Source organism: Neophocaena asiaeorientalis, unplaced genomic scaffold (assembly GCF_003031525.2).
Source record: "Neophocaena asiaeorientalis asiaeorientalis breed wild unplaced genomic scaffold, Neophocaena_asiaeorientalis_V1.1 scaffold296, whole genome shotgun sequence".
Classification (NCBI taxonomy): Eukaryota; Metazoa; Chordata; class Mammalia; order Artiodactyla; family Phocoenidae; genus Neophocaena; species Neophocaena asiaeorientalis.
In genome coordinates this window covers 2,536,013-2,560,082 of record NW_020175084.1, presented here as the reverse complement: position 1 = coordinate 2,560,082, position 24,070 = coordinate 2,536,013, and the positions used below count along the sequence as shown (strand labels likewise).

Below are 24,070 nucleotides of genomic sequence, written 5' to 3'. Positions count from 1 at the left end.
GGCACTGAAGCTTATTCAGGTTGTTTATACATGTAAGATATTCCCTCTTTACCATTTCAATATTAGACATTTGATTAAAACATAGGTGACACCTGAGGAGTTTGCTTAGTTTTTCAATATTTAGAAATTAAAAACTGTTAAGTGAAATCATAAAATATAGGGCTTTGATATTTCTTTTTATGAAAAAAACCAAAGTTACTACAAATACTCAGATGAAGGAGGGGAACCAGGGGAAATGCAAAATGTAGACACCCTCTCTTAACAACCAAGCCTGATAACTTAGTTCAGTATTGAATCTAGATACCTCAACTTTCATTTATCTGATTAACCCCCCTGTAAACAGATGCTTCCCTATTAATGATGCTGAGAAGCACATGGTTTCTGCTTAAAAGTCCAATCCAGAAGTTGGGATGTCAAAACATGTATTTAACTTTGGAAACGTTTAGGGTTCTGTTTTTGTTTGTTTGGGTTATTCTTGTCTTTTTCACTGGGCTTCTGTTGGATTGTTTTTGAGGCAGTGTATATGGAAGTACCCAGTCCGGGATCTGGGGAGGGTGAAAATTCATTAATTGTTCATTAGATCTGAGGGCATAGCCTAACTTTAGCTGCTAACAAAATCAGGTCCTTCCTGTATATTTCTGTCTCCTTATGAAAAGAGTTGAGTCAGAGACTTACCAAGGCAGTAAAAATACTGAATGTGAATAATCCTCATGATGAGTAATTAGCACATGGGCAAGCAGTGGTTAATTAAGAAGCTGTGTGGTCTTGCCCCTGACACAGACCACTGTGTGATCTGTGGTAAGTGATATTACCCCCTCACCTTTAGGTTCCTCACTTGTGAAATAACGTTGGACAAAACTCTTTTAACTAAGATTCATTCCAACTCCAAAGTCCTGCGATCACATGTGTTCCCTCCATACCAGTGCTCAGAGAAGTGATGTTTTCAGTGGGCCAAGGTGCCTCTTGTCCAGCGCTGCCACTGTCTTGGTGGGACTGAGTTATACTTCACAGTTCCTTATTTTCCTAGCAGCCTGCTGTGACACAGAAAGCAAAAACAATGGTCAAACCATGGGGCAGAAATAATAATGATTCCCTCAGTGACAAAATTTTACCTATCTGGGCATGCTAGTCAGAGTAATGATGTTTCTAAAGGGAGTATCTTTTTAATACTCTTCACAGCTTTTATAATGCTCCTGCTAAATAGCTAGGAAGGTACCCAGAGGCCTTAGGGGTCAGTTGGGGTTAAAGCACTAGCATTCCAAATGTGCTCATGGAACAGCCAGGTGGATGAATGATTAACCCAGTGAGTAAATTGTTCAGTGACTGGGACCAAGGGTGTTGGTAGACATAGGGGCTGGGGTGCAGCGGGTGCATGCACGATCAGGGAAGAAGATGAAAGCAGGATTGGTTTGAAAGCCATAGCCAGACAAATACATATGTATAAAAACGTATAAACACACACACATATGAGTTAACTTGTTTTGTGGTTATGCCTGCAGAATCTTTGCTGCTAAATTTTGAACAGTTTTCTATTTCACACACATATGTTTTAACGATATGCACATTTACATCAGCACTCACAAATAGATTCAGTTGCAAAGTATCTGAAAAAAAGTCTTGTATAGGAAGAGAATAAATGCAGAAAGGAAGGGGCAAAAAGTTGACCCCCTCGGGGCTGGTTTGGGGCTGTTTGGTTTCTGGAGGGACTGAGGCAGCCAGCTGTAAAGGTATGTACAAGACCAGAGCCGGCAAGGGAGTCACTGTAAAGGCAAAGGAAGAAACAAGGGGTTCAGGCGGCCGCGGGGCACTCTCCCTGCTCCCCTCACACTGTTGTGACTGCACCTGCTGCATGTGACCAGCGGGCACTGAAGGCAGCCGCAGCCACAGCGTGGTGACGAGGCAGCTGCAGCCCTGCCAGCTCCCGCCCAGCTCTCTTTGAGAAAAGGGGAGCAGGAACTGGACTAGCGGGGGAGAAACTCCCTGCAGAGCTGCTTCCTACACGGATCCGAGGAGGAGCCTCTCCCGGAACGGACTGTTCTGACGTGGCGATTCCCTCGGGAGCCCCGGGAGTTTGAAGACCGAAGGGAGAAGCCCGCAGAGAGCATCAAAGGCTGAGGGGTGCTATAAAAGGAACAGGGGAGTTCTTTGAAAAGAATCTGTCATGCACCGAAATGCTTTCTGGAGAAGGTGCCATTATCTGCCTCCCCTTTTGCTCAGATAAAAGGAGCCAGCAAGGACAGTACTGAAATATCCCTCAGAGGCCTTTTGGTCATTGTTCCTCTTTCCCCTGCTCACGGCTATTTGCTGACCTTTCCAGAGAATCTCAGTCCCCCCAGTTCCAGCTGAGAAGACAGTTCTTAATAAAAAAAAAAAAAAAAAAAAAAAAAAAAAAAAAAAAAAAGAAAGAAAGAAAAGTCTGCTGTTGGAATGGGAGGTGCCGCTTGCTTGCTGTGGTTCTTTTTACTGTGACATTTTGGAATGTCTGCAGAAAAAAAAATAGTTAAAAAAACCTCAAAAACTCCCGGGATTAGGCAAGAAAAAAGGAACTTTTTTGCCAAAAAGAAGTAAATGAGAGGTGGTAACTTATCCCTGATTCAGGACCTGGATGATCAAAATCTTCAAGTTCTAGGAAACAGCACTTCAACAAATAAACAAACATGAGAAGGAGTAGCTGTGGGATCCCGATATCACAGAGAGACAGGTTTTAAAGGGAGCCAGAAACGGGTTCAGAATTTGGGGGCTGTATGATGCCTGAAGACAGAAGTACTGGGGGGCGCCCCTCAGGTGCCTTGGCGTCTACTCCTTTCATTCCTAAAACTACATACAGAAGAATTAAACGGTGTTTTAGTTTTCGGAAAGGTAGGTACATAATATGTTCATGTCCTTTTAAAATATCTTTCTGATGCTTTAAGGTCAGTTTACGCTCAGATAAAGTGGGAGTTTGGAAGCCAAGAGCTTAAAACTGTACAAGAATGGTTTATGTGTGGTTTTGCTTGTCTATACTTATTTCTCGAGGTTCCTATTGATCTGTTTATTACTGCCTGTGAATGGGCCAGGTGGGCGGGGCTTAAAGAACGGTGGTCCTAAAGGGATCACCTTGACTGCTGGAGAACAAACAAGCTGGCCGGACCATGCCAAAGGGAGGGGCCGAGACTACCTTGGGCTGTTCCCAGACTCAAATCAAGCAGCCATGCTGTTCCCGCCTTGAACTGAGTCCCTCTCAAGTCCCCGTTCAGCGCTCCCATCACATCGGTTTGGTTCTGGCTGCCTGCGCTTGCCTCTCCTCCCCTACTGAGAAAATTGTAATAATCGGATTATCTGTAGTGACCCCTTTTCAGGAGGCTTTGAACCATATTGATTAACACTGATAAGAAATAGTAGTCACCTTGGCTTTCCAAATATATCATAAGGTGGCACTGGGAGAGGGCAAAGATATGAAGGATCAGGAACAAGGGGTGGGAAAATATAAGCTTAGGGTCAATAAAAGAAACTAAGTATTTCAGGGCTTCCCTGGTGGCGCAGTGGTTGAGAGTCCGCCTGCCGATGCAGGGGACACGGGTTCGTGTCCCGGTCTGGGAAGATTCCACCTGCCGCGGAGCGGCTGTGCCTGTGAACCATGGTCGCTGAGCCTGCGCGTCCGGAGCCTGTGCTCCGCAACGGGAGAGGCCACAACAGTGAGAGGCCCGCGTACCGCAAAAAAAAAAAAAGAAAGAAACTAAGTATTTCAGAATTGATTTGTGTAGGGGGAGTTAAAGGGTACAACATAGGTAAAATGAAGTATTTCTATAAAATGTTTCTGTATCAACATACTTTAAAATGGCCTTTTGTTTTAAAATGGGAATAATTAAATCAAATGATTATTTAAATTGGAACTAGGTAATTATAATTTTAAAGTCATGTACTGTAACCTAATAACTTAATCAGGAGCTGACTTGAGTCCCATCTAAGGTTGTTCTTTCTCCCTTTTTTCTTTAATTTGCCACCTATTAATCAACATTCTCTATCTAGTAATCAACAAAAAATAGAAGAGAAGAAAAACCGTATATTTAAAGCAAGATATAGTGGGAACTTTTTAAAACTAAACCTTGCTCCTTCTGAGTCTTTTCCTTTGAGCAGTTAATATCTGGCTATGATCATTATTATATATTATAAGCAAGGAGTTATCATATATTATAAGCAAGGAATTCAGGTGTTACTTTATATTCCTCTCTCATCCACAAAGATAATTAAATGAGAGATATGTTTCTCATGTTTTATAGATTTTTAGAGATTTCATGGTTACTGTAAGATTGCGTCATTCATAGAGAAATTGGCAATGAGAGAAACTGAAAAAGGCTAGGGATTAATTGCTTAAAGGACATCCCCTCTTCTGGTTCTCCCACCACTCAGCAACTAAATTGGGTTTATCCAAACATGTAGAGAAGGTCTACTTTTCTAGGTTATTTCTGCTCATTTGTAACATGAAATGTTCTGGGGACAATTAATTTATCTTCGAAATGCAGAGCAAAGTGTTTTTTACGTTTTCCACCTTCTCTCCTCCCATATTGGAATATAGCATGTCTTTGAAAACCCTGGCTAACACTGCTGTTCGTTACGTCCTCTTCCCTCTCTCCTTAAATATCAATGAGGGAAGGCAGTGCTGAAAAAAAAAGAAGAAGAAAATTTCCATGGGCTGGCAAATGGCAACCAGAGAGTGGGGAACAGCTTCCATCTATCATCTCCTGTGGGCTATTTTTAAACTATTGTCCTTGCCTCTGCAAAGTCTTAGTAATCTGAAGAATGTTCAGCATTTGAGTCAAGGATTAACAGATTTTTATTTTACAAAGTTGCATTCTGGTTACTGTCAGAACCCTAAAGGAGAGGAGGTGCAGGGGGCATTCAGCTGTGTTAAGTTCCCTCTCCCTGCTCAACCACAGTTAGGCAGTGAGGCTCTGGGAAGGAAGACGCCAGGCTGAGGCTGGGCTGCGAGGCTGTTTCTGTGCCACACTAGCCGTTGTTTTCAGCGGCGGTGTGAAGCCCAGGGTGTTAGATCTTTATTCAAGGTCCTGCACTGAAAAGAATGAACTTTTCTTTCAATCCCGGGTTCCCAAACCATGCTACCTTAAGAAGAGAGTGTCGTTTGTCGAGAGTGCTTTGTTTAATCCCCTGGGTGCTCCAGGAGTTCCAGAAGTGGACAGGGATTTCTGAGTTCCTCTCCCAAGCCTGTTGGAGAGCATCCACTGAAGTCCTTTCAATGAAAGCAAAAGGGAGGGTGCAGGAAGCATGGAAAAGCACCAAGAAGTGCAAAATGGTAATACGTCTGCTTTTCCTGATCCACATTTAAAACGTTTTTTACTACTGTTGGCTGACAGAAGAGGCAGCTCAGCACTTCAGAATGGCCCTCAGAATGAAGAGGGGAGCTCAGTTAAAGTTTCCAGAGGCCTGGTGGGATTGCAGCTTGCATGCTGTGCCTGTTTGGAACTCACTGCTCTGAGTTCCTTTCTCTTACAGACCTCTTCTGTCCTTTACTGCCCTCTGTTTCTTTGTTTAGCTACTAATAAAGGTCTCCGGACATGTTTTCTCAGTGGTTTTAAAAATCTAGGCACTGTGAACCATCTATTAGGCAGGACCCTGGGGAGAGTGGTGCTTTGGATTTATGTTCTGGTGAGATAAAGATTACAATGTGTTCTTTACCCTTTGAAACTATATATTTTTTACCTCCATAAGACTAATATGTACTATACAGAGCCTAATCAATCTTTTGATTACTTGGAACACTTTGGGTCCTGATGTCAGTGTTAATTTCTAGTCAGAATGGTCTGGCTGGTTTAAGATTGTTGTGATCACAGAACATACTAAAGTAAAATTCTAAACCCTAACTTTATCTTGTCTTTTTCCTGAGTCATGCTCTTCTTGGAGATAAAGAATCATTAATTCCCCAGTGCTTTTTTTTCCCCCCTAGGCAGTAACTTAGTGGTCATGCCCCATTGCTTCTTCCTTCTTTATATACTTTCAGCTCCATTTCTATTTCCATCACCTTAGTTGTCTGTGCCTTTATGGCTTTATGCACACAAGGTACTTTGACTTTAGAAGTGGCTCTTCAAGACAGCATCCATCCTCACCTCTTTTCACCAACATTGTTCACAAATTCCTGCAGCACAGTTCATTTGTAAAGCATCGTCCAGCTGGTATTCCTGAAACAGTACTAACAAGCAATGTTCCACGGCTTAGAAATTTTTCATGAGTCCCTATTGCTCCCAAGAGGATGTCCCGTTTCATGCAACTGTCAAGGGCTTCTAAGTAATTCCAACTATTTCCAATTCCCCAGACTATCCCCTCTTCCTCCCTGAACCCATCTCCTGTAACACCTCTTTGCTCTGTTCAGTGCCCCCTCTGCAGTGATGCTCTCTCTCCTCTGCAGTCTGTCCACACTCTACACTGTCTTCAAGTCATTGTTGGCTCTCATTTCTTCATCAAGGCTTCTCTGTTCACCTGTTATACTCTTTACTCTATAGCCCCTATATTTCTTATATGCCGCCACCTGGTCACCTTATCTTCATAGCTATTTTCAAGTGCTTTTATGCACATTTGTGATAAGAAATATATATTTGTATTTGTTCATTTCTTCTCAAAGTTAAAAATGGCAATAGGTCTATTCAATCCAGGATTCAAGATCTATTGCAGGCTGGTGATGTATAGTATTATTACCTATCTTTTTCTGCTAGTTCAGAGACAGTAGTGAATTAAAATAGAATATCTTTACAGAGGTGGTGGATAACACCAGCATTTTCTTTAAAGTAATTTAAAGTATTCTGATCTGTCCTCAGAACCTATTTTTCCCTGTATATGCAGATGGTATGTTTATAAGTGAAAATGTTAGTACATTAAGTGATGGTTAACCTTAAAGCATAAAAAAGTTAATGTTGTATATGTTGTAGTCACATTTATCAAAATTGATTTGTCCAACAGAATGCTACTATCCAAATCCATATAATTTTAAATGGTGCTATAAATGAGTAGCTCATTAATTCACATGTCAAAGTTTTACAGAGCATCTACCAAGTGATTTTGGGGATGAGAAGGCAAACAAAACAAGTTTCCTGGAATCTATGAGTTCACAGATTCCTTGAAGATAAAGAAACATATAAAATAAGTAATTAATCTGTAATAAGCACTACAACAAATTATATATGAAGTCTGAGGAGTTTATTAATAAAGGACTCACCATGGACTCATCTGGAAAGGCAGTGATTCATCTGAACTACATGAAATCAAATTGAGTCTTTGGAAGTTTATGGAAAGACATTTTCTCTTACATGATCCTAAAAGAGTAGTCAGCATCCCTATGGGAAAAAAATGTCTGAATTGGATTAACATAACATAGTGGAAAAGGAAGACTTTTAGAGTCATATACACCTGTGTTTACACCCCAGATCTACCACTTTCTAGATATGTGACTTCAAGTCACCTAGCATCTCTGAGTCTATTTGTAGAAGGGAGATGTCCTTGCAGAATATTTGTGAGTGTCAAATAAGAAAATACATGTAAATTGCATGGCTTGGTACCTGGATGTAAATGGTGAGTATAATTACTCTGCTGGTCTAAGACCAATGCTATTGGGTCACTATTATCACATTATTACACTTGCTTATTTTTTTCAAGCCTTTATTTTTCTCCAGTCTGACTATGGAGAGTCAAGATTTTACCATATATTCATTGGTTATTATAGATTCTGAGCTTCTTGAATTAAGTTTTCTATCCATAGAAGATTTGTTGGCTGCTTAGAAAGTGCTAGTAACAGACTGAAGTAAGCTTTGGCTGTCTTTGTTTCTTAGTTCTTTACTAAATTGGATATCTTTTATTTTTATTTGTCCATTTACCATGGGCAAATGTTCATTTTTAATTGAATATTATTACAATCCTGGTGACACCATGACTTATTCTGTTAGCAGGGTTGTAGTAAGCAGAAGGATAAGTAAAAGCAAATTCTCTATATGACTTAGCATGTAATCTATGGCACGGAAGGGACAGGGAACTCTGAAAAATAACTGATAATAGAAAATTTAAGTAGTAACCGAGAAGTTATCTAACTTCTGCCTTTTTCATCAACAAATCAAAGACTTTTTTGTTTTCACGTTTTTATAGGAATCAGTGCCACAACCTGAGAAGTCTTGATAAGTTTCATTTTACCTTGGAGTTAGTCATTTATTTCCTCTAATTGAGGAGATGAAGTATTTTATTTTAATGCATGCATTAATTCTACAAATGTTTATGGAACACTCAATCCTTACCCACTTTGGTGTTAAGTTCCAGGGAGCAAGAGAGTTTACCTATGTGTCTTAATCCATTCAGGCTGCTATAACAAAATGCCACAGACTGGGTAGCTTCTAAACAACAGGAATTTATTTCTCATGGTTCTGGAGGTTGGAAGACTGAGATCAGGCCAGCATGGTTGGGATCTGGTGAGAGCCCTCTTCTGGGTTGCAGACTGTCTACTTCTTGTTGTATTCCCAAGCGGCTGAAAGGGAAGGAGTGAGAGAGCTCTCTGGGGTCCCTTTTATGAAGATACTAATCCCACTCATGAGGGCCCTGCCCTCATGACCTAATCACCTCTCAAAGTCCCTACCTCCTAAAACCATTACCATAGGCATTAGATTTTCAACATAGGAGTTTGGAAGGGACACAAACATTCAGACCGTGACACTATGGTAGACGGAGTATGAGCCTTGGAGTCTTTCATGTTCCCAGTTCAGTCCTTATGTCTGCAGTACTTTTGGAAATTTACCTAAACCTCCTTTAAGTTTATAGGATAAATATACAGTATAAATTGTTATCCAATATCATTTATAACAATAATAATAAATGTAAAATAATCGTTTTATTATAATAATTGTGAAAGTACAATCTTTTTTGACTGGTGAGGGACTAGTCCAGTATGGGTAGGCATTTAAATAAACAATTACAAAGCAATATGTTAAGAAAGCAAAGAAGAAAATGGCAAATTTTGTGTCTGGGATGGGGGTGAGGGAATGTTACTAAGGACTTAACACAGGAGATGATGCGAGTTGAATCTTGCAGGATAAGTTTTCCTAGGCTGGCTCATGACATCAGGACCTACTTTCTAGAAGGAGACGTGAAGATGTAATAAGTCATAATACATATAGGAAACAACAAATAGTTCAGTATAGTTATTGAGTATGTTGTTTGTGAGGAAGCAGCAGTAATGAGCATGGATATGGCACAGTGCCTGGCACAGAAAGGGTGCTACCTAAACATTTGTACTTTGAATAGTGGATGAAGAGGCAGAGATCAGATTGTGGAGAATTTGTACTTCATGAAAAAGAGTTTGGTTGGCCAGGGGGCACCATGGGAAGAAATGAAGCAAAAGAGAGGCATAATCTGATTTAAATATTATGAAGATCACTGTGGCAGCACTTGCCTGGTTTGGGAACCCAGCTCTATAAAAGTCATTTAAGAAATATTGAGGATCAAGATTGAAAAGAGTATTCTTGAAGGAAAGAATTACGTAAGGTGTGAGAAGTGTCAGGAAGAAGAGTGAGATTGATAGATTTAAAGGGAGTGAGCCATAAAGTAATGCAAAAAATAAATTTGGCTGTCAGTGATTTGGCAACTAGGTAGTTATTGGTAATTATAGAAAAAGCTCTTTTAGTGGAATGATGGTGTCAGAGGCCACATTGTAACAGATTGACAAGAAGACAGAAAGTGATGAAATGGAGCCAGAGTTATACTTAGTTGGGAATCAAGGAGCAGAGTGAATAAAGGGACAAGGCACAGAGAGTACAAAGATGTTTAGTGTGTATTTATTTATCTTTTAGGATGGGTAGAATTTGAGTATATTTTTTAGATCATACTGAATAACATCACAGGCTGCCTCTAGCTATTGAGTATATAAATCACACATAAAGGAGAAACCTCACAAATCCTGAAGATATTTAGATTATCTTTATATTTTTTTCTCTCTCCTGTCTCTCCCTCCAATTGAAACAGCCTCTCACAGATATAATAAAATTACCTGTGCGATTTACTTTCTCAGCCTAGTGGAAAGTCACGTCCTGAGTGATGCTTCTTGACACCATCAATGTACTTCCAGGGGAAATATGCAGAAATTCCAAGGATGGTTTTGTTAGGGAATGTGAAACCTCTCTGAGAATTTAAATGGACATAGCTGGAACTATTTACAAGACTCACACCACAGGGAATATTCTTGTTAATAATCTACTAATCAATGTGTCCTTTTCTCCATGCTGCTAGCTGGGGATAGATCATGACCTTGTGCTTTTTTGTTAATTTTAAAATTGGAAGTTTCACTGCTCCCTCAAAGAAAATTCTAACTAAAGCAGCTTTTAAAAAAGAATTCCCCCCTACCTTTCTGTACAAAAAAACATTCTCAGACAGGAAGTTAACTCACCATCTACCTTTGTAAGTCAGAGATGTTTGGGACATTCTATTTCCAATGCTACAGAATGGGAAGTATACATCTAATCATTACCTAATTCTTTGCAAGACCAGATAAACAGCAGAAAATTACTATTTTTCCCACAGGAATTTCTAAGTATGTGTACATACTGTCTACATTTTTAAAATTCTTTTACATATTCTGTTGCTAAATAGGCATAGCTCTTTATATTAAAGAAATCATTTTGTTGCACAAGATGCTGAGTTTTTTCCTTCTCCTTTTTTTTTCCCGACTTCCCTCCAAATTTGCCATTTTCTCAACAGAAATCACCACTTCTAGTGTGATGACAGGAATTGAGGCCAGAAAACTAGTAAGAGATGTGTTTCTTCCTCTGTAACTCAATTTTCAGCCATTATACCCACTAGGCAGTATTGTGTAATACACAAACAGAGGCTCTGAAATTCAACAGCCTTGATCAAATCCTGGCAACATCTTTTACCAGCCCTGTGACATTTAGCAAGTTACTTAATCGCTCTATACTTCCATCTCGTCCTCAGTAAAATGGTGGCACCCACCTCATAGAATGCTGAGAGTTTTAGATGAGAGAAATGCAGGTAAACTTCTAGTACCCATGCCTGGCGTACATAAATACATCCTAACTATTACCATTTTTTAGACCACAAAAAAGATATGCTATTTTCTTCACTTTTTGAATGTATTAATATTTTAAATTACTAGGAAATGAGGACACATAATAATTGGGATTAAATAAAGTGGAAGAGGACAGGTATTCAGGAACAAGCAAAGATTTTTAAGCCTGACTAAATCTGGATATGGACTTCCATTCTGCCACTTGGTGCTGTGTAACTAACCTTAGGTGATTTATTTAATATCTCTGAGCCCAATTTCCTAAGGTATAAAATAGCTACCTTGTATATTTATTATGGAAACAAGAGAATATATGTCAAGGACTTAGTGCATATTAGGTACCTAATACATGAAAGGATGTTAGGGCTTTTGGCTTTTAGTTTCTTACTATACCTGTTAAAAAAATTCTTATCATATAGGCAAGCCTATATGTAACAAGGGGAGAAAAAAAAAAAACGGAGTGCCCATCTAAAGCAAAAATTACTGTGTCCTTTATCACATCCTTGAGTTTTGGGGAAAAAAGAAATCCTGAGAGTTTTAAGAAAAGAATGTTTGTTTTTCATTACTGCATAAAACCAAATCTTGGAAGTTTGGTTCTCATTTGTAGCGCTCATAGAGGTTGAACTGGAACATCTTTAGTAGATTTTCTGCTGGATTTAGGGAGAAACCTTATGTAATGTATCAGTCCAAAAGAATAAGTGAAAAATCAGATATGTAAGATTTATTCCCAAATGTTAACATTATGTTTTTTGGTTTTTGGTTTTTTTTGCGGTACACGGGCCTCTCACTGTTGTGGCCTCTCCCGTTGCTGAGCACAGGCTCCGGACGGGCAGGCTCAGCGGCCATGGCTCACGGGCCCAGCCGCTCTACGGCATGCGGGATCTTCTCGGACCGGGGCACGAACCCGCGTCCCTTGCATCAGCAGGCGGACTCTCAACCACTGCGCCACCAGGGAAGCCCAACATTATGTTTTAATATAATTTATAAGTGCCTCTGAAAGGCTATCTCCTCAATTTTGACAGGATAGAACCAAACATCCCAGGCAAATAAGCATCAAAGAACTTCAGGGGAAAAAATATGGTATTCTTCATTCATAACCAATTTTCAAGCTTTGTTATTAAAATACTAGAAAGGCTTCAAAATCATTATCACCACTTCATACAGAAATGAGTATTGTTGCAAATAACCGAAAACCCAGTGAATGGTGACTTATAGAGGGGCTTATTTTTCTCACATTGAAAAAAAATCTCCAAGGAGTTGCTGCTGGTATTGGGTCAGCGGTTCAGTGATTTCAGCCCCGTTGTCTCTATGAATCTTTCAGTCTTTCCCTCGTGGCTGTTGCCTAATGGTCAAAAGATGACTGTTAGTCACAGGTAGCATGTCCAAGTTCAAGATGGAAAAAGTCATGATTGGCAATTCCAGCTATATCTTTCTCTTTCATCAAGATAAACAAGTCTTCCTAGAGACTGCAGAAGACTCTTGGGAAGTAGGAGAAGTATTTAATTTTCCAGCCACGAAAATAAAAATAACAAGAGAAAATAGGGGTGTGAATATCTGTTGAGTTAGGGGAAAATGTTTAACACTCCATTATAGAGAAACTGCTTGTTCCAAAGTCTACAAACTAAGCTAATTTCTAATTCTGTTTTATATGCATTTGACTATTAATAACAGGTAACTCAATCTTTTTTCCTAGAAGGAATATATGGATACCATTAGTGCCAGATTTGATACCAGGTGTACAATAGTTTGGTTTGTTGTTGTGTTATTGTTTCTACTTAGGCTAAGAATATTCTCTTTCGTAGCAAGTGTTTATTGCTTGGAATGTGATGGTTTTGAATTACTGAATCCATACATAAATTATTTTACATATAGGGAGATAAAGCATATGTTCTTACTGTTAAATTCTGAACCTGATGTTTTTGAAATATTCCCCAAACATTCTGGAGTCTTACATAGTTTCAACATGGGACACTCACTTTTCTTCCCCTTTTATGAAAATCATAAGATCATTAAAGCCACCCCATCTGGAAACATTGGAATCACATTTGCTTTGGCTCTTTTTCTCCCTCTTTTCTCATTGGTTGATCATTTTTCCAAACTACCAACTGATAATAATATATTTTAGAGGCATTGTTCTTTTTTTTTTTTTTGCGGAGTACGCGGGCGTCTCACTGTTGTGGCCTCTCCCGTGACGGAGCACAGGCTCCGGACGCGCAGGCTCAGTGACCATGGCTCACGGGCCCAGCCGCTCTGCGGCATGTGGGATCTTCCCGGACCGGGGCACGAACCCGTGCCCCCTGCATCGGCAGGCGGACTCTCAACCACTGTGCCACCAGGGAAGCCCCGAGGCACTGTTTCTTAATCAGTGGGGTACCAAATGCATGCACCAAGAAATGTATCATTTGTAGGTAATTAAAAATCATTAAAAATCATTGATAAAACTGATCAAAATTGTTTTGATTTTTATTACCCCCATGTGCTGACAATTTTAGGCAATGTGCCTAGAATTGCCTCCCTGTTAGGACAAACCACCATGACCCTGTCTCCTCACTTTTAGTATGCACTGCTTCGTATTTCCAATACTTCTCTTTCCAATAAATTAATAGTTTAATATTTTAAAGAGCCAACACTATCTGAAATATTTTATATGGATAAAAATTCTGCATTTCTTTTCATGGTTTTATTCCTTTGATTATAATCATGGCATCATCTCTTGATTGAAAAAAAAGGGTGAACAGAGACATGAATAATATTTAAACTAAATGAAAGTTGGACATAAATTTACACTTGTAACAGAAGTAGAATTTGACTATTATCTACAGAATATTTCTGTTTTTAAGTTTTTGGATATGTTTTTTCCCAAAAGGAAAAAATAAAAGAAAACCCAAAACTGAAATTATGTTTATTGCAATATTTCTTATTTCAAAGTGGATATCTCAAACTCCGTATTTCCATTTCAGTTTTGGGCTAAATATGGAATACAGGGGGAAAGGACAGCACAAGGTAAACCCTTTTCATTTGAAGAATTGTACATAATGAATTTAATTCTGTAATAATGTTAAGTACCAGACGTGAAATGCTTGCTAGCATTCCAATATTTGTTTTTCCTTTACATTGAGTTTTAAAAGAAAGCAAACAAAGTGAGAAAAGATGAATTTCTCAAATTCATTGTGATCCTTTATTTCTCCAGGCATTTTTGGACAGAAACTGGAAGATACTGTCCGTTATGAGAAGAGATACGGACACCGTCTGGCTCCAATGTTGGTGGAGCAGTGCGTGGACTTTATCCGACAAAGGGGGCTGAAGGAAGAGGGTCTCTTCCGACTGCCGGGCCAGGCTAACCTTGTCAAGGAGCTGCAGGATGCCTTTGACTGTGGAGAGAAGCCATCCTTTGACAGGTAGATTTCAAGTTTTCACTAACCATCCTTCACTGAGACACTCAACCTCAACCAAAATGTTGCAGTAAACTGAGATGACATAATCTTAATTGATGTTGTAACAGTTTAGAAGATGGATTATATGGCCTCACAAAGATGGATTGTTTTTAAGTTACAGAGTCAAAAATTTGATACTTTAGAGGTCTTTCTCTGCCATACTACCCCCCCACCTTAAAACATTATTATTTATTCTTTTCCTTTGGCCCTAAATTAAAACTGTATTAAACTTTTACATTGGAAAAGTAAATTTTCAGAATAGGAGTCTTCTCTTGTTTGATGTTTCTTTGAATTCTTTCAGCTAAGGGATATTAAAAGTGTTGATAAACAGAGATTGGGATATTGGCAATGTAATTAAAAACATTATATTTTTAAATATTAGCTCCATCTTAATCTAAAATAGATTTGCAAAGAAACAAGGAGAAGTATATAGTATGGTGAAATTCAGGAAATAATGGAAGTTGCAGAGAAGAATGCATAAAGCATCCATAACTCCACTAACTGAGTTGAACACTGATAATATTTTGTAAATTACCTCCTCCTGTTCAATTTTTTTAATTCAGTAAAAAAATATAGTCATTTATCCTAATATTATTAACTCAACATTTGTAGCAGGGTTTTTTTCATATCAAGAGTTGAAAAATGCCCTTTTATTCCAGCATATTCTAACTTAACATCTGATCATTGGCAACCTCTGTAAGCATAATTTTTAATAACTATTTCACTCTATAGGTATATTGTTCATAATTGCTTCAATAAATTTGGACATTTAAGTCGTGACTTTATTACTATTACAAGTAATGTTGTAGTGAGTACACATTGATATAAATATTTTCTATTTTTGGAATATTTTTTCAGGAGAGATTCTCAGTATTGGACTTGTGGGTAAGAATAGTTTTGATACTTGCAAATTGCCTGCTTAAGTAGTATTTCTCTTTGAAAGTATAGAATTATCGTGTGGATAGACAGATCTACAGGACAGATAGACAAGAAGACTCTTGAATACATGATATGAGATAAAGGAAGCATCATTGAGAGTATGGGCTTGTTCCAATCCAAAAAATTCATGGTAGCTCATTTGATGCCCCTTTACTGGTCACATTAACAAAACCCCGAACAGTGATACAATCATGCTGGCAAGGTGTGTTGAGGTACGTGCCCTGATGGTGAGAGTACAGATCATCATAGTCTTTCTAAAGAAATTTGGAAAAAAAAAAAAAAAAAAGAAATTTGGTAATGTATTTCAAGACCCTTTAAGCAGGCAAGTCCAATCCTAGAAAAAAATTAGATATGTGGAAAAAAATGAAGCGCAAAGTTGCTTATTACAATTTCCATAATAGTGAAGAATGAACTCCAATCTATTATCTCTAGCAATAGACTGTGGTTAATATAATATAATAAAATGTTATTCACTTATTAAAATTTTGGGAAAATGCTGGTTAGATAATAAGTAGAAAAATTAGACAGGATAAATTAATTGATCAAAATGCCACCTTTTTACAAAAAGTGTCACAGTTTATGAAGATTCATAAATTCCCTCTGAGAGAGAAAAATTAAATGTGGTGGTAAAGAAATGAATTCAAAACTAGGGTCAGAGAACAAATTTCAAAAATGCAGATATATTTTTGGTTGGGGACCCACATGTCTTATTCTATACTTTGAAAAAAAAAAAAAAAGATCCGCAGCTCCATAGTTCAGGCCTGTCCGCAAGATATAAACAATGGTTTATCTAGGAGAAATGTAATTTTTTGTTCCAAAATTAGAAAAAAGTTTGTCAGTGGAATCCTCAAAATAAAATATCAGATTATGGGATAAACAACATCCTATACAATGAACTCATGTGACATTGATAAATTTCAGTGGTCTTTTTCTTTACATTTATGTATGGCCTAAATATATGCAGATGACCTTAATAGCAAAGTTTATCTATTAAAAGCTCTTTTGACACAGGCATTTAAAATTTGGTTCTTTTAACAGCTCTTTGCTAATATATGCAATTTAGGGGGATATTTTATATATTTAAGGATACTTGTAAAAGATGTGCCCTGTAAGCAAAATTATTCCTCTGTAACTATAGGCTGACAATGAACTTTATATAAAATGTGATCCCAGTTAAGAAAAATGTATTTTTTTTGTATAAAAATGCATCAGTTCATAGAGACTAAAGAAAATATAACAAAAGATAAACATTAATTTTGTGGAATAATGAATGACCTTCTCCCCTTTTTTATACTGTAAATTCAGTAACTATACATTACTTTTATAATCAGAAATTTAATCAGAAAGATATTTAATTAATTTCATGCTGCACAAAAATTTCCTTATCTTTTGATAATTTCTGAAGTGTAACTACAGAAACTCCCCATTTACTAGAAAATCTGTAAAAGAGAGTTACAGAGAGTATTTCAGTGTCAGAAACATTGGTAACATTGCTAGTATGCTTTGAGAAAAAGGAGTGTCATTTGTTTCCTCAGTCATTCACTGGTTCAGGTTTCTACACTGGTGTATTAAACCACCCCAAAACTGTGTGGCATAAGCAATAACAACCAATCATTTGTTTATAAATCAGCAATTTAGGCAGACCTTGGCAAGGATGTGCTCATTTCTCCAGTACATAGTGTTGGTTCATGTAGATCAGTTAGGTCTGAAGGATCTAAGATATGGCTTCACTCACATGTCCGTAGCATTGTCTGAGGTGACTAAGGTAGCTGAAGGCTGCATGGTCCTTTACCTCCCTCTCTCTGTCTCTCTCTGTCTGTCTGTCTCTCTCTCTCTGTAGTCTCACATCCAATAGTGTGTCTCTTCGTGCAACTTTTATCTCTAGCAGATTAGTCAGATCAAGAGACATTAAGGCTCAGGGTTCTAAGAGAGTAAAGCTGGAAGCTTATAAGCATTGCATTGCTCAAAGCAAGTCACAAGACAGGGCCAGCCTAGATTTTGGGGAAGGGAAGTAAACTCCAGAACTTAATGGAAAGAAGTGGCAAGCATATACAGAGAAGGAAAAATTTGTGAGACACTATTTTAGGAGAAAATCACTATAGCTTTAAAGTCTAGAAATCAAGTGGAGTAAATTCCCTAACTTTGTTCTTTTTCAAGATTCTTTTGTATATTCTAGGTCACTTGCATATCTTTAAAAAATTTAGTATAAGTTTGTCAGTTTCTACAAAAAATCCTATTAGGATTTTGATAGAAACTTCATTGAATCTAGAAATCTATCAATCTAGAAAACTGGCATCTTAAAAATATGAAATCTAATCCTTGAACATAGCCCATCTCTACATGTCATTAGGACTTTTTATATTTCAGCAATACAAAATTGTATTGTAATTTTCATTGTAAGATCTTGCTCCATTTTGCTAAATTTATCCTTAACTATTTAATGTTTATAAATGCACCTGTAAATAGTATTATTTTTGATGTTTAATTTTCTAGTTGTTTACTGCTAGATTATACAAATATGATTTTTTATATAGAGATTTTTCCTATAAACTTGGCAAATTTATTTACAAATGCTAGAGGGTCCTTCTAGATCCCTTAGGATTTTCTCTATGCATGATCTTGTAGACTGTATATAATGAGAGTATTATTTCTTCCTTTTCAATAAGCTTTGCATTCCTCCTTCTTAATTTTCTGTATTTGCTAAGAACTATTCTACAATAGTAGTGAGTGGATATACGTTTTGTATATGTAGAGGGAAGTTTTTAGTCTTTTGCTATTACTCATGATGGTAGCTATAAGTTTTGTGTAGATGCCCTTTATCAAGTTTGAAAATGTTCTTATATTTCTAGTTTACTGACAGTTTTAATAATGACAGACAACTGAATTTGATCAAATCCACTTTTTCTGCATTTATTGCAGAAATTATCTGGTTTGTCTGTTTTATTATGTTAATGAGGTGAATTTCAAATGTTAAACCAACTTTGCATTCCTAAGATAAACCACTTTTGGTTGTTATGTATTACTCTTTTAATATATTGACGTATCTGACTTGGAAATAACTTGTTGAGGATTTTTGGACCCGTATTCATCAGGGCTATTGACCTAGCAACTTCTTTTCTTGGAATGCATTTGACTAGTTTTGTTATCAAAGAAATTCTGGCCTCAAAAGTAGGCCAGAAAATGTTCCCTCGACCTCTATTTTCAGAAAAATTGTATGTAGTTTGTATTATTTCCTCCATAAATCTTGGGTAAAATTTACCAGTGACATCCTTAGAGGTGAGGTGAAACAAGTTGATCCTGAATAGCCCAGTAGGTTATAGTAAGAAATTTAGTTTTTATTCAAAGAGATATGGAAATCCATTGAAAGATATTTAACAAGCAAATGGAATAATTTTATTTACATGTTAAGAAGAAAAGGTCACTCTGTGAGGGAAAACTAATAGTTTCTACTACTCCACCCACAGAACACTTCTGACACCAAATGTGTGGGTTTTCCATAAGAAGCAATTCTCCAATTCTTGGTAGACACCCATTGAGTGTCCTACGATTTAATCAATTCTGGCACTAACTGCCCAGAGTTAGTGCAGACCCCACAGGTTAAGGGCTCATTTCCACAAGTCTGTCCCCTCCTACTTCAGGTACCAATTACAAGTCCCCGGTTGCCACCTGTACTTCTGACCAACTAGCCATAAACCTGAGGTTCCTCAAGATCAATCATTTGCTAGAATAGCTCACAGAACTCAGGAAAACAGTTCAGTTACTAGATTACTGGTTTATTATGAAAGGTTACAACTCAGGAACACAGATGAAAGAGATGCATAGGGAGGAATGGGGTAGGGGCTCAGAGCTTCCATGCCCTCGCCAGACGTACCACCCTCCTGGCACTATGACGTGTTCACTAACCTAGAAGCTTTCCAAACCTCTTCAGTGAGGATATTTTTATGAAGGCTTCATTATATAGGCATGATTGATTAAACCCTTAGGCTAAAGTTCCAACCTTCTAATTACCTGATTGGTTTCTCTGGCAACCACCCTTCACTCACCCCACCCTCCATCATCCTTATGGGCTTTCTCAAGGATGCCTTAACATAAATTCAGGCATGGTTGAAAGGGGCTTGGTATGAATAACAAGGACTTTCCTTTCACTTTCCTCACTCCAGAATTATTTGAGGAACTGGGGATAAAAAACAAATATTATAACAAAAGACACTTCTATTACTCTTATAATTTAGGAAATTACAAGGGTTTTAGGAACTCTGACCAGGAGCTAGGGATAAAAACCAAAATACATCATGGTATCACAATCTGGCAATCTGAATATGCTTGTTTTGACAAATAAATTGTTAAGCTTGAGTCTTTCAGTAGTAGGGAGGCAGAAATACAAATTACTGGATCTGCTGATTTTCAAAAAAGGATTTCCAGATCCATGGACAGTGAAATAAAAAGAAAAGAGTAATGTATTTGTGGCCAAATGTAATTGTAAACTACATTCTTAGGGAATAAATAATCCATAATTTCCCAAGGAGAGTATATTATTTTTGGAAATGTGTCCAAGTAGAGTATTCTGCCCCATCTGCTGTTTTAGTTACTTGACTGAGTTTAAAGTTTCTCATGACCAAGTCCCAGTTCAGGTTTCAGTTTTGGGGATGTGAAGACAAACTGCCTGGGAACATTTTCTAGTTCAGGTTAAACTCACCAGTGTTCACCATCAAAGTGATCTAAAAAAGAATGTAAGTTAAAAAATTCAGATCATGCATAACGTTTTGAGTAGATATTAGTATATAAAGCAAAGTACAGAAATTTTTCTTTGTGAAATATGTTAAAGAACGACAATGAATAAGTATTTTCTCTTATTCTAATAAAGCTTATATCTCACTAAAGGGTCAACTGGATTTAGCTATCATCTTTACATTTATTAAAACCTGGAAAGAAATTCCTACAGGAATTCTGCAAAGATAATCTCTAATTTTAATATTAAGGCCTATTTTTTTTTAAACATCTTTATTGGGGTATAATTGCTTTACAATGGTGTGTTAGTTTCTGCTTTATAACAAAGTGAATCAGTTATACATATACATATGTTCCCATATGTTTAAGGCCTATTATTATTGTAACTCTAACATTAAGCTCTAAAATTTGAATTTTAAAACAAACTTTTTAAATACCATTTTAAAATTATAAAAGTATAGTGTTATTAAAATTTAATGTAAATATTATTAAAATTGTATTTTAAATTATAACATTTTCTTTATACAATTTAGAATATAGAAGAATATAAGAAAGAAAGATGACTATTTCAAAATTAAACAACCCAGAGAGCTCTTGCTATATATATAAATAAGTAGATATACAGACTTAAATATAGAGATATATCTAAATAGATATACACACACACACACACACACACACACACACACACACACACACACACACACAATTACTAGAATCACACAGTTTTTACATCTTGCTTTTCTTGTTAACATTACATCATAAACAACTTTCCATGTCACTAAGTAGTTTTCGCAAACATGATTTCAGGGACAGTATAGTAATTCATCATATCATTATATTGGTTTGTGTTACGAGAGAAGAGAAAGATGGTTTGGGAAAAAGAAATTAAAACATACACTACTTGAATTTAGAGAGATTGCAAGTGCATGTGCCAGTTTTTATGAAACCATGCACTTTCTGCTCTTCTTTAATTATATCAAATGCTATTTTCCCAGTTCTGAGGTTCAAGTTTGAGACTTTTATGTACGCATGACTTATCAGTTAGATGATGTATTCCCATAGACTCCTTGACCAAAGTGAATTCTGAGAGAAAGGACACTCTCATTGACCTGAAAGAATTTGTATTTAATCAGTTTATGTCAACTGTAAAAAACAACAGATGTTGGAGTTCCTAACCTTTCTTTTCTTCAATATTTCTGTTTAGAAGTGAAAAAAATTAAAATATAACATTTTATATTAAACTTCCCCACTTTGAAGGGACAAAAGTGAAATGCAGAATGTGTAAAATCAGATTAGAAGCAAAGTGTTTTTTCATTTCCAAAGCTCTTCGGATGGTATCAGCTGTTAAAGAAGACACAGTTTTGAAGAGCTGGGTGGGAAGGTAGGGTCAAAAATGGCCATGTGGGTGTCACCATCGTAGCATTAACTGCTCAGCAACAAAATAACTATGCACTTACAACAAAGCATTCAAGAGCAAGGACAGAAGCCTGGAGAAGCCAGTGATTCTACACACTGTCCAAGAATCCCATAAAACAGCTGCTGTCCGAGGTACCCCAGCTGTCCTCCCTTATACTGAGTTCACTCTGTCCTCTTCCCTCCTCTTCTCCTGTGTTTATTTTTTTATTTGTTTTGGTGACTGACAGGATTACAAAACAAACTGCAAGTCTACAGAGATAAGATGAAAAAAAAAAAAAGTCTAAAATTTAGAGGCAGAAAACCCAGACACATTTTAATTTTATCCTCTGGGTAGCAGTATAGCTTTGAGCATTACTGACCTGAGTTATAAAAAGTGAACTTGAAAGGGAGAGCACTATAGACACAGAAGAGATTCTCAAACATTATTTTGTATAAGAATGACCAAGAGAGAGAACTCAAGATTCAGACGCCCAGACCCCACTGGCTCTCATTCTGATTTAAAAGGTTTGAGGATACCTAGGAATCTTCATTTCAAACACAGCCCCAGGTAATTCTTTTTTTAAATTATTTTTTATTTTTTTATGTAGCAGGTTCTTATTAATCTATTTTATACATATTAGTGTATATATGTCAATCCCAATTTCCCAATTCATCCCACCACCACCACCTTCACCACCGCCGCCGCACCTACCAACCCCCCACTTTCCCCCTTTGGTGTCCATACGTTTGTTCTTTACACCTGTGTCTCTATTTCTGCCTTGCACCATTTTTCTGCACCATTTTTCTAGATTCCACATGTATGCGTTAATATATGATATTTGTTTTCTGACTTACTTCACTTTGTATGACTGTCTCTAGGTCCCTTCCACATCTCTACAAATGACCCAATTTCATTCCCTTTTATGGCTGAGTACTATTCCGTTGTATATATGTACCACATCTTCTTTATCCATTCATTTGTCGATGGGCATTTAGGTTGCTTCCATGACCTGGGTATTGTAAATAATGCTGCAATGAACATTGGGGTGCATGTGTCTTTTTGAACTATGGTTTTCTCTGGGTATATGCCCAGTAGTGGGATTGCTGGATCATATGGTAATTCTATTTTTAGTATTTTAAGGAACCTCCATACTGTTCTCCATAGTGGCTGTATCAATTTACATTCCCACCAACAGTGCAAGAGGGTTCCCTTTTCTCCACACCCTCTCCAACATTTGTTGTCTGTAGATTTTTTGATGATGTCCATCCTAACTGGTGTGAGGTGATACCTCATTGTAGTTTTGATTTGCATTTCTCTGATAATTAGTGATGTTGTGCAGCTTTTCAGGTGCCTCTTGGCCATCTGTATGTCTTCTGGGGAGAAATATCTATTTAGGTCTTCTGCCCATATTTTGATTGGGTTGTTTTTTTAATATTGAGCTGCATAAGCTGTTTATATATTTTGGAGATTAATCCTTTGTCCGATGATTCATTTGCAAATATTTTCTCCCATTCTGAGAGTAGTCTTTTCGTCTTGTTTATGGTTTCCTTTGTTGTGCAACAGCTTTGATGTTTCACTAGGTACCATTTGTTTATTTTTGTTTTTATTTTCATTACTCTAGGAGGTGGGTCAGAAAAGATCTTGCTGTGATTTATGTCAAAGAGTGTTTTTCTTATGTTTTCCTCTAAGAGTTTTATAGTGTCTTAAACTTAAAACTATAGTTTAAAATTTTATAGGTCTTACATTTAGGTCTTTAATCCATTTTGAATTTATTTTTGTGTATGGTGTTAGGGAGTGTTCTAACTTCATTCTTTTATATGTAGCTGTCCAGTTTTCCCAGCAGTACTTATTGAAGAGGCTGTCTTTTCTTCATTGTATATTCTTGCCTCCTTTATCAAAAATAAAGTGACCATAGGTGCGTGGGTTTATCTCTGGGCTTTCTTTCCTCTTCCACTGATCTATATCTCTGTTTTTGTGCCAGTACCATATTGTCTTGATTACTGTAGCTTTGTAGTATAGTCTGAAGTCAGGGAGTCTGATTCCTCCAGCTCCGTTTTTTTCTCTCAAGAATGCTTTGGCTATTTGGAGTCTTTTGTGTTTCCATAATGTTTTCTGGTAGCATCTTTAGGATTCTCTATGTAGAGTATCATGTCATCTGCAAACAGGGATAGTTTTACCTTTTCTTTTCCAATTTGTATTCCTTTTTCTTCTCTGATTGTCATGGCTAGGACTTCGAGAACTATGTTGAATAACAGTGGTGAGAGTGGACATCCTTGTCTTGTCCTGAACTTAGAGGAAATGCTTTCAGTTTTTCACCATTGAGAATGATGTTTGCTGTGGGTTTGTCATATATGGCCTTTATTATGTTGAGGTAGTTCCCTCTATGACCACTTTCTGGAGAGCTTTCATCATAAGTGGTGTTGAATTTTGTCAAAAGCTTTTTCTGCATCTACTGAGATGATCATATGGTTTCTATTCCTTAATTTGTTAATATGGTGTATCACATTGATTGATTTGCATATATTG

General features: G+C 37.2%; 1 protein-coding gene across 6 annotated transcripts in view; it reads left to right on the top strand.

Moving 5' to 3' along the window:
- ARHGAP24 (Rho GTPase activating protein 24) overlaps window positions 1–24,070 on the top strand; it is a 488,283-nt gene that overhangs the window by 424,197 nt on the left and 40,016 nt on the right. For 5 of the 6 annotated variants that reach the window (XM_024764196.1, XM_024764194.1, XM_024764195.1 and 2 more), the window contains one exon: window positions 14,235–14,442. In XM_024764196.1, coding sequence (XP_024619964.1) covers window positions 14,235–14,442 — 208 coding nt within the window. Of the gene's footprint in view, window positions 1–1,779; window positions 2,860–14,234; window positions 14,443–24,070 lie in introns of those variants that run through there. The other variant, XM_024764197.1, reaches the window with a different exon arrangement.